The 10,448-nt window shown below is 35.2% G+C and overlaps 1 protein-coding gene and 1 non-coding gene across 2 annotated transcripts; one reads left to right on the forward strand and one right to left on the reverse strand.

Moving 5' to 3' along the window:
* Positions 1–3,442: 3,442 nt before the first annotated feature.
* On the forward strand, positions 3,443–6,080 carry LOC112758268 (exonuclease DPD1, chloroplastic/mitochondrial). Its single transcript, XM_025806889.3, has 4 exons — positions 3,443–3,735; positions 4,546–5,185; positions 5,427–5,632; positions 5,719–6,080. The coding sequence occupies exons 2-4, from the start codon at positions 4,611–4,613 to the stop codon at positions 5,934–5,936; spliced, it is 999 nt and encodes a 332-aa protein (XP_025662674.1). The 5' UTR covers positions 3,443–3,735; positions 4,546–4,610; the 3' UTR covers positions 5,937–6,080.
* A 1,104-nt stretch (positions 6,081–7,184) lies between these two features.
* On the reverse strand, positions 7,185–7,258 carry TRNAT-AGU (transfer RNA threonine (anticodon AGU)). Its single transcript has one exon. It is a non-coding gene; the product is annotated as a tRNA-Thr (tRNA).
* Positions 7,259–10,448: the final 3,190 nt, after the last annotated feature.

A 10,448-nucleotide genomic window follows, 5' to 3' on the forward strand; every position in this document is an offset into this window, starting at 1 on the left:
TTTCTCGCAGGGGGAGGCCTCTAGCCAATATAAAGAAAATCGGGGAGAAGAATTATCATCCAGGAAAAAGGGGTGGTGACCCTCTACAGCTTGCACTTTGAAAAAGTAGTTCTTAAAGTCGTGAAAGGATTCGTCAAAAAGGGTGAAGATTCTCCGACCTTGTATGGCTCGGAACGACACCTACTGTTGTTTATTGTTTAGCCCACTGAAGGGTTTCGTCATATGAAAAAGATGGAAAAAAATCTTTAAAGAAGTCGGGAACTCTAAGGCCTGGCTGATAAATTGGTAAATTTTCAAAAAACCCCAAGAGTTGGGGTGAAGCTGGGTGGGAGCAACCCGGCAATGACGTAACACAGACATTTCAAACTCTGAAAATGGAAGAAAAATGCCCAAACGGGTGACCATACTCTCATACATAAAAAAGAAATGAGGGGCCGCCTCGTCGGCCCTCCCGAAGCAAACCCGGTCTTCTGAACCCGGGACTACCAACTCATACTTCGGCTCATCCTCTTCAGAAGTACAAATTCTGTGGTGAGTACGAAGATGGGTGATAAACTCGGTATCGACTGAAGGCTCCTCCCCTAGAACCGTGACATCAACCCACTGAGAGAGAACATCTACGGAAGCCATTTTTTTTTCTTAAAAGGGGTGACAAAGAAACCTACAAAAAGAAAAGGAAAATCAACACACGGTCTCTAAAGGGAGGGGGTACGGAACTAAAGCCTACAAACCAATCTACCTACAAAATAAAGGCACGCAAATAGAAAGCATGTTACAGAAGGGGAAAAAGCTAACCTTTAAGTCTAAAATCAAGACTGGAGGAAGTAAAAGCCTTCGAAACGCAAGAATGCAGCACGAACGAATGCAAGAAAAATTTGAAAGATCGCAGAAACGAAACAACGAAAGAGAGGGAAAATATTTATAAGAACGTTAGGGGCATAATGGTAAAATCGGGGCAATCATTAATGAAGATGCACCGTTACCAAGGCCATTAAATCCCTACGCACACCCCTAACGGACACGACGCTTGATTGGACGTAACCGTCAGAACCAAAAGGTCACGAAAAATCACGTCGGTTTTCAAACCATCACGTCGGTCCTCTTGCAAATCGGCTATGACCCCGAGTTGAATACTCGAACCCAACTCTTAAAAAGAAATTGGGCTCGAGTAGGGGCACTGTTCATACCCTGGCCCAATAAATAGGGCCCAGGATCCAAACAAAGAAGCCCAACCCAAAGGGTTGGCCCTCCCTCAGTACCAGCCTTCATCCCCAGAAGTCGGTACTGAACACGACCTGCTCCAAAGAAGTCGGATACGAGGATTAGCTGGCAGATAACACTCATTCGAATGAGTAACTGCCCCTGGAAACTCTCTAACCACTTCATAGGGCCATATCTTAACCTCCCTAAGATATGAGAACGGTTATCCGCCTAAAAAGGTGGCACTACTTCAGCGGTGGTTATTGGTTCACCACTATAAATACACTGACACCATTCAGGTATCTTTAAGTTCCAATACTCTCTAACCTGCTCACACTCTTGCTAACTTAGGCATCGGAGTGTCTTTGCAGGTACCACCCCCCATTCTTTCTCACGTACAAGTCGGACGGAGGAACACCGAGTACCAGGTCCACTCGAAAGCCACCTCCTTCATACGTTTGGGCCAACCAACGCCATCCAATCCATTAATCTCCGGTTACCCATCGTAACAGTAACGATCCTCTTAACAATATCCTCCGGCAGAATCTCTTGGAGCTTTCTAACATCCCACTGCTCTGAAACATCATGGAAGTCTATTAGCATATATATGGAATTGGCATTGTTACTAACCAATTCAAGTTGATTAGATAGTTAAAGAAATAAATAAAGTGATAAATTGAATGGCTACATATAAAGTAAGAAATAAACTTAATTATGTGATTTAGTGAACCTAGTTTTATTTTTCAGCAAATCATCACATCTGATTTAGACTAAGAATTTGTTAATGACAAAAAAAAAACATGAATTTGTTTTAGTTTTTTCTTTATAGACAACAACAAAAGAAAAAAAAAAACATGCGGTAGGTAAATATTAGGTCCGAACTCCGAAGCTTGCTCCTTTTGTGTAATTATGGGCCTGAAGCTCTTAACTTTGTGATCTGGGCCTACAGAGGACTTAGAATCAAGTTTCTCAGTAGCATCGATATATTTTTGGAAGTCAGTAGCATCGATATATTTTTGGAAGTCATTGACAAAATAAAGGGTCTATTCTTTGGGGATATATAATATTTGTTTACTTTCTGAAATAGAAGATCTAGTTGGGCCTAATTTTTGGACTGAGCACGACAGAGATTGGTTTAGCTCCTCTGACTGGTTTGATGGGCTGGGCGCTACCTAGCCCAAATCTGCGTCGAACAAAAATGAAAACGAAAATCAACCACACCAAAAGAAAGAAAGAGTAACCCGTTATGCTGAATTGTTGACCCCATAATATCTACATTCCTCAAACTAACCTGGGCATTGGGCAGTAAACCCAAAAGAAAATCTAATAATCTATCATTGGTAAATAAGTAAATAACTAAATATGCCATCTCCTTTCAATTATTAGGCTAATTTTTTTTATAGGAAAAAATATTAATATTTTTATTAAAAATAAAATTATTTAATATAATTACATGTGAATAAATTTAGCAGGTTGAGAATCAACATGTAAGGTGATGTATTAGACACCTGTCATTATTATGTCAATACATGTTAATATTTTTGTCAATACGCAGGACATGTTTTTTACAAATTCATAATATTATAATACACTTTAAATATCAATATTTAACCAAAATACCATATTCATTTCTATATTAAAAATAATTTGTGCAATTATTAATCAATGAAAATATGTTTACAAAAAGAGAAAAAAAAATTAACTTGTACAACCATCTCAAGAAAGGTATAGTACTATAGTTGCACATGATGTTTGCCAATTATATCTCACTTGACCAAAGCAGCACTAAAGTATACGCAACTTTCATCCTAAAATAATGGCCAAATCGCAGCACATGGCAGTCACATGATATTTTCATCGTATCGTCTTCCTGGATTTACCACTGTTATAGAAAAGGAAAAGTTTAGACCACAACAATTTTTGTATTTTTTGGCTAGTACTTAACCATCAAAACAAAAATAAGTGATCTTTCACTATTAGATATAATTTTACATTATTAAAAATATTATTAATAGCCAATTGATGATTACAAAACACCAAAATTGATGGCCCCTAACATTCTAAAATGAACAGAGAAGAAGAAAAATTTCTCTTTGATTAAAGAGGATTGGTCACGTATGATCACGGTGAAAATAATGATAATAAATAAATAATCCTAACATAGGCATGGATAAAAAAATAAATTGAAAGTATGGGAAATGCATCGAAGACACTATGGCATGTGACCCATCACGTGACGAGAGGACATAATTAACTAAGGAAACAACGGTTAATAGTGGCCATAAGAAAGATTTGAGAAAGAGTTGAGAGTCTGCAGTGAGAGAAAGAGAAGAAGGAAATGGTTTGAGTGAAGGGAAAGACAAAACAAGGGCGATCCGTAACTTACGTTCTCGTTATAGTTAAACATCGCACGCTGTTCCCAACTTCTCTCTCTCTCTCTCTCTCTCTCTCTCTCTCTCTCTCTCTCTATAACTTCCTATTCCCTGTAAATGCTTTTTCCTTCACACTTCCAATCACACCTTCTCTCGTCTTCAGGTAATTCGTATTCTTTAACTGCCTTCCTCTCTTTTAGTTTCAACTATGTCAATTGTGATTCAAGGACTCAATGGTAGCATTTTCATACTCTCCCGACATCTTTTTCCCTTTCAATTCGCTTTTATTCATATTGCCTATAAGGTGTTTGATTATTGTTCTCACATATCTGGAGGGAAACAAGTAACCGTTTGGTTGAACAGTTCGCATCTTGTATATTCATGTTCAATCTTCTGTCATCCAAGTGTTTCGGATAATGAATCGTGCCAGTTGTCTTCTCCTCTTTTATTGTTTGATGGGTACATTATGGGATTTTAGCAGAAAAAAGAAAAGAAGCAATGTTTGTTTGTTATGTGCAAATTTATGATTGTAGGAGGCTGAAGGATGTGATAAACTTCTACTGCTATGCCTTATTGAATGGTATTGGTTTTAATTGATCATCAGTGATATGTGGTAAACAAAAACGTTGATGAAAGTACTGTTTGAATAAAGTAACCACTTACCTGCTGAAATTCTCCCCATGAAACCACTTACCGCTTTTTGAGGTTACTTATTTTGGTCTCAACAAGAATTATCTTTTCTCTATCATTAGGCAGGATTTGATTGCTGGCCCTGTTTGGCAAAAGCTATAAAATATCAATTAAGCATTTTGTTCACAAGAAGGTTGTTAGGACAATTGATTTTCTGCATATATTTTTGTGACTTCCTGTTATGCTGGATTTAGTAGTGTTCAATATAGGATCAGTCCTATATGATGATTCCTGATTTTAAAGTCTCTTAGAATTATATTTGTACTGTTTGTCTAAATTTCAGGTTGTAGCTGCAGGCTGAAGAATTCCCAGTCTAGTATTTTTCTCAGTTTTCATTATTGAAGTCAGATGAGGGCAGGATCCATGATTTTTTCGTTAGTGCAAGTACCTAGGTGTAGAATACATGGCTTAGCAAATTATTGGGGTGAAACCTTTCATAGTTTGAGTAAGACTTGTGGAAACAATTCTAGTGTTAGGCTGCTTAGTTCTAGAATTTATGGGCTTCAAGGAGGGCAGAAAAGGAAGTGGACTCGAAGACCTATAACCACAAATACAGAAGGCACTGGGAGCACCAAATCAAGAAGTACCAAGCATGAAATTTTGAGTGAACCTATTTTAAAAAGTTTTACAGAAAATGTAAATAAAGAACAGGTAGTTGAATTCGACAATGTTCAATACTGTAACTTACAACAAGAGATTGCCCAGAATAAAGACTTGTCTAGCTTAGTCACAGTCATTACTTTTGATATTGAAACCACTGGATTCAGCAGAGAAAATGACCGGATCATTGAGATTGCACTTCGAGACCTTCAGGGTGGTGAGAACAGCACATTCCAAACTCTTGTAAATCCTGAACGCTGTGTTCCTAATTCACACATTCATCACATTACTACTCATATGGTGGACAGACCTGAGGTTCCAAGGTAACTTAAATGTCTATATCTCTTGCATTTTCAGTTCCTTGGATTATGTTTATGTTTGCAACAACAAATTTTGCCACTATCTCTATAACACAGTCTTGTGGAATTTATTTGAATGTATCAATGCTTAAATTTTGAGCCAGTTCGTTCATCGAGATGGTGATTGAGTTAACTGAAACTATTGCTAAAAGTTTTCAAGGGAGTTGCTGAGTATTTTTCCTGTGGCCTTCTGAATTTTCTGTAGGATGCAAGAACTGATTCCCATCTTATTGCAATTTGTTCGAAGCCGTCAGAAACCTAGGGGATATGTGTTATGGGTTGCTCATAATGGTCGCGCTTTCGACTTTCCTTTCATCATGAACGAATTTAGGCGACATTCTACAGAGATTCCTCCTAATTGGCTGTTTGTAGACACCCTTCTTTTAGCACGAGAACTCATGAAGGCCAGAGGTCCCTTTCTCTCTATTTGCTTCAACAAATACACAATTATTTTTTTTAATGTTTATGTATGAAAGCATTAACATGAGTGTTAACAGGAACAAAATCAACCTCAATATCCCTTGGTACATTGTGTGAGCACTACAGAATCAATGTTGATGGCCAAGCTCATAGAGCTATGGTAGATGCTAACACATTGGCTCTGGTACTTCGTAAGTTAACCGGTGATCTGAAGTTGACCCTCTCTGACCTTGTTAAAAGATCATTCACAGCATTCGATATTATCAACTCCAAGAAGAAAAAGAATTCAGATTAGTTACACAGTACTTTGCAGTTGTTGTAACGCAAAAAAATTATTTGTACCCAAAAATGGGGCTGGATTTGTATTTTAAGGTGAAAAGAAACATTGTAATTGTTATCTTATTATTCTCAATATAATATTTGATAATTATATACCAAAGTCTGAATTTTTTTTCTTTGTTGGATAAGTATTGATTTCGTTGAAGTGGGAATCTTCGGGGTAAAAAAATGGTAGTATATTTGGATAGGGAGGAAAATAGAGGAGAGAGTTTGATAGTTTTATAACACGAGTAATACCTCATATTTCAAAAAAAAAAAAATTTAGTTCGATACTTTAATCTTCAATAAAATTTAATTATTAAATTAATTTTTAATATTTTATTTTATTAGACAAATTATTTTTTACATAAAAATTTAGATAAAATTAGTCTATATAGTTTATTTTAAAAAAATATAATAGTGCTTAAAAAATTTTAAAATTCTGAAATTATTTTTTATATAAACGAACAATTTAATATCAAAATTAATTTATCTAAAAGATAAAATTTTGAGAATAATTTAGTGAGTAAAATTTGTTCAGAACTAAAATATCTCACTAAAAATTTCTTTAGACTTATTTGGGATATCATTTATAAATCAGTAGAGCCATTCAACAGGGAACCAAATGCCACGGACTATAGATGAAATAATCTGTGCCTACTAAAATAGTGAAAGTTGGAATGGATCTTTTCTTATAAAAACTTTTCAAGACTTTTATCATGTATTGAGTTTTACTATAATACCTTTTTAATAAAAAAAAAAATTACTATTGATCAAGAAGATGGAGCCAATTATAAGACTAAAATGATCTAATTAATAGTGAAAATCAATACATAATAGATTATATAAAAATTTCACATAAAGAGCATGTCATTGACTAATATCATAAGAGAAATCAACCATAATAAAATTAAGGAAGAAAGAAACTGAGAATTCAATCTCACGTTTAATTTTTGTCCTAAAAGTGCCAAGCAATGATGTTAATATAGGCAAGATTAGAGCTCACTCTCTTATTGATATCAGAATATATACATTTTAAGAAAAACTGCCTCAGCAAAGACACATCATGAAATATTGAAATGTCTTTAATTTTAGAAGATTAGGCATATTAAAAATAAATAACTTCATTTTGCTCTCGTTGAGAGTCGAACTCGACACATCATGAAATATTGAAATGTCTTTAATTTTAGAAGATTAGGCATATTAAAAATAAATAACTTCATTTTGCTCTCGTTGAGAGTCAAACTCAAGACCTCCCGCTTACTAAACAGGTGCTCTAACCAACTGAGCTACAAGAGCAACTGTTGATAATGCTGACATAATATTAAATTATTTTCATTATAATTAAAAAATGTCCATAGCCTACTCGATCCAACCAAAAATAAAGAAAATAAGAGTGATGCCATTACATTGCTTGAAATGTTTGGTACAATTGTACAAACTACAAACACAAAAAAAACCCCACCTACTTTAACTACCAGGACAGGATGTCCACGGAATACTAAAATATCAACCGATACAATACTGTTCAATCAAGATAGTCAATCATTCAACTGCTCTATGAGCTTTCTAGCTTTATGTAACCTTTCCAGTTTAATAATTTCCACTTGCACCATACAAACATCCAAGGCAAGATCTCCCCACCGGAAAATGAAAATAATTAGGTAGGTGTTTAGTTGTGATCCTGACCTCAATTGTGTGGTTGCTTTGCCACATTTAACTGAATTTTGTGAATAATTGATGAGCCATATCCGATCCTTACTTCATTAACAGATTTCTATAGTGGAATCTTGCAAATTTTGTTTTCAGATGTGTGAAATAAAATATATAAGACAGATACGAAGTCACTTAGCCAAAGCTAGTTGAAGTCATATTCATTAAAGTTTTTGCTCGAATATAAAACTACCTTAACAACATTGTTGAGAGAGAGAGAGTGCAGGAGAGACAAGGCTATATAATTGATTCTCTAGCTCCATGCTCGTTGTTTCTAATAGTAGAAGAACTTCGTTGTTCTAAGTTACGCGTGGACAACAAGAGGTACTAAATTAGAGATGATGTATAAATGTATGTATTAGGTATAATGCATATTTGTTATGTTATGTAAGATGAGGTGAAACTATATTGGATTGGATTAAACGTGAGATGCGAGATAATTTGTTAGCAAAGATTAGTAGTTATTTATAAATAGAATAGAAAGCATTTAGAATCTAGTTGAAAATCATTATTTTTATTTTTTATTTTATTATCTTATCTTATTTCGTATTTTTTAACAATATAATTTCTGATGGATGAAAATTTTATTGAATACGTTATATATTAAAAATTTAATTATTTTGTTAGTTTTTATAGTTTTACCAAATTTTTAATTAGGTCTTTATATATATATTTTTTAATTAGATCCTTACATTGCTTTTAATTTTGTAATTAGATTATTTTTAGTGTAAAAAATGTTAGAACTAATTGAATATTTTTTCGCAAATTGAAGGTTTTCACAATTAAAAATCTAACTAAATATTTAATCAGAAAAGCTATACATCCATGTAAATATATCATCCAAGCTATCCAAGTAATTTCTTTCAGACGCGCCTCCCCCACTCCCTCACTCGTTTGTCATACACGCGCCTCATATAACGTAAACCTTCTTTGCTGCGTGATAAACTTTTGCTCAACGTAAATCTTCTGCTGCAACCTAAACCTTCTTTTCTGCTCACATTTTCGTTCTTCTTCTTCTTCTCTGTTGGCATTCTTCTTCTTTTTCTTCTTCTTCTTCTTCTTCTTCTTCTTCTTCTTCTTCTTCTTCAACGTAATAAGCTTCGTCGTCCTCCTCTGTTCGCATTTTCTTTATTGTTCTTCTCTGCTCCCGTTCTTCCTTATTGATCTGCATTGAATTCAAGCTAATAAGCTCCGTCATTCTTCTTCTTTTTTGTTTTCTTATTCGATCTTAACTTCTGAATTGAAACAATGAATGATTCAACTTCAAATAAGTTGAATGAGAACGATTTGGTTTATTCTTCTGAAATGAATCATGCTGATGGGGTTTTGGATTATTTATTTTTGAATCGAATTGAATGTAATGCAATTGTTAATTTTATTCAATATAATGGACGTATGTGTTCTTGAATCCGAATTGAATTGAATTGATAATATCTAAATTATAGACAGAGGTGTTTCGAATTTGATTTTGTATAATGGATTATGTTTTGTTCATCCAGTACTATACAATTGTTTCACCATGAGTACGTGTTTCGGTTCATTATGCAGAAAACTGTTTGAATTTGATTTTATATTTTGGATTATGTTTCGTTCACTCAGTACTATAGAGTTGTTTCACCATGAGTACGTGTTCGGTTCGTTCACTGAGTACTATATAATTGTTTCAACATAATGACATTTTCGGTTCACTATACAGACCAGCTTTGTTGTGGATGAAAAATTTGTCCCAAAGGTGGGGATGATTTTCAAAACACTAGAAGAAGCTGGAAAGTTCTACAAACATTATTCCAAACTTGCCGGCTTTTTTACGAAAATAAGGAACACGACTTGGGACGGAGACAAGATTAAGAAGCAACTAATCGTATGCAGCAGAGAGGGGAGGTGGAAATCCAAGATATCTCCAACTCTGAAGACAAACCCCTCAGCCGGGTTAAACTGTCCAGCCATGATTTACGTACATATAATGAAGGATGTCGGTCTCTAGACAATTTCTAAAGTTGTTTTGAATCACTCACATCCCTGCTGTCCAGACCGGGAGAGATGCTCAAACAACACAGGGAGATAAGCATGTTTGTGCGTCGCACCATCGAAACCAATGAGGAAGCTGGAATCAGACCGAGCAAAACTTACCAATCATTTGTGGCAGCTGTCGGCAGCCACCGTAAACTAAGTTTTATAGAAAAAGACATGAGGAATTACATTACAAGGAAAGTACAGAATATTTTCGAACAAGATGATACCAAAGAATTTGGAAAGTACCTACTAAGAATGAAAGAGAAGAACCAAAATTTCTTCTTTGAGCTCAACCTCGAAGGTGATCACTGAATCAAACATGCATTCTGGGCCGACGCAAGAAGCAGGGCCGCATGTGAGTATTTCGGAGACGTGGTTTCATTCGATACCACCTACAACACAAACAGGTATTCAGTTCAGTCACATATAGTTTTAGGTTTAGTGAGTTTACAAATTTCAATTCATCACAGCCTGGGTGCGTCTATTTATGTAGGTACAATTTGGTTTAAGGTTCTTTTGTGGGTGTGAATAACCACGGTCAGTCGACACTTCTCGGATGCGCACTGATGAAAAATGAGGACATCCAATCATTCAAATGGCTATTCGAGTGTTGGCTCCATTGCATGGGAGGGAAGGCACCAAAAGGCATTCTTACCGACCAATGTGCATCGATTCAAAGGGCAATTGAGCTATGCATGCCAACAACAATTCACTGGTGGTGTATCTGGCACATCATGAAGAAGATCCCAAACAAACTAAACGG

This window comes from Arachis hypogaea, chromosome 16 (assembly GCF_003086295.3).
Source record: "Arachis hypogaea cultivar Tifrunner chromosome 16, arahy.Tifrunner.gnm2.J5K5, whole genome shotgun sequence".
Lineage (NCBI taxonomy): Eukaryota > Viridiplantae > Streptophyta > Magnoliopsida > Fabales > Fabaceae > Arachis > Arachis hypogaea.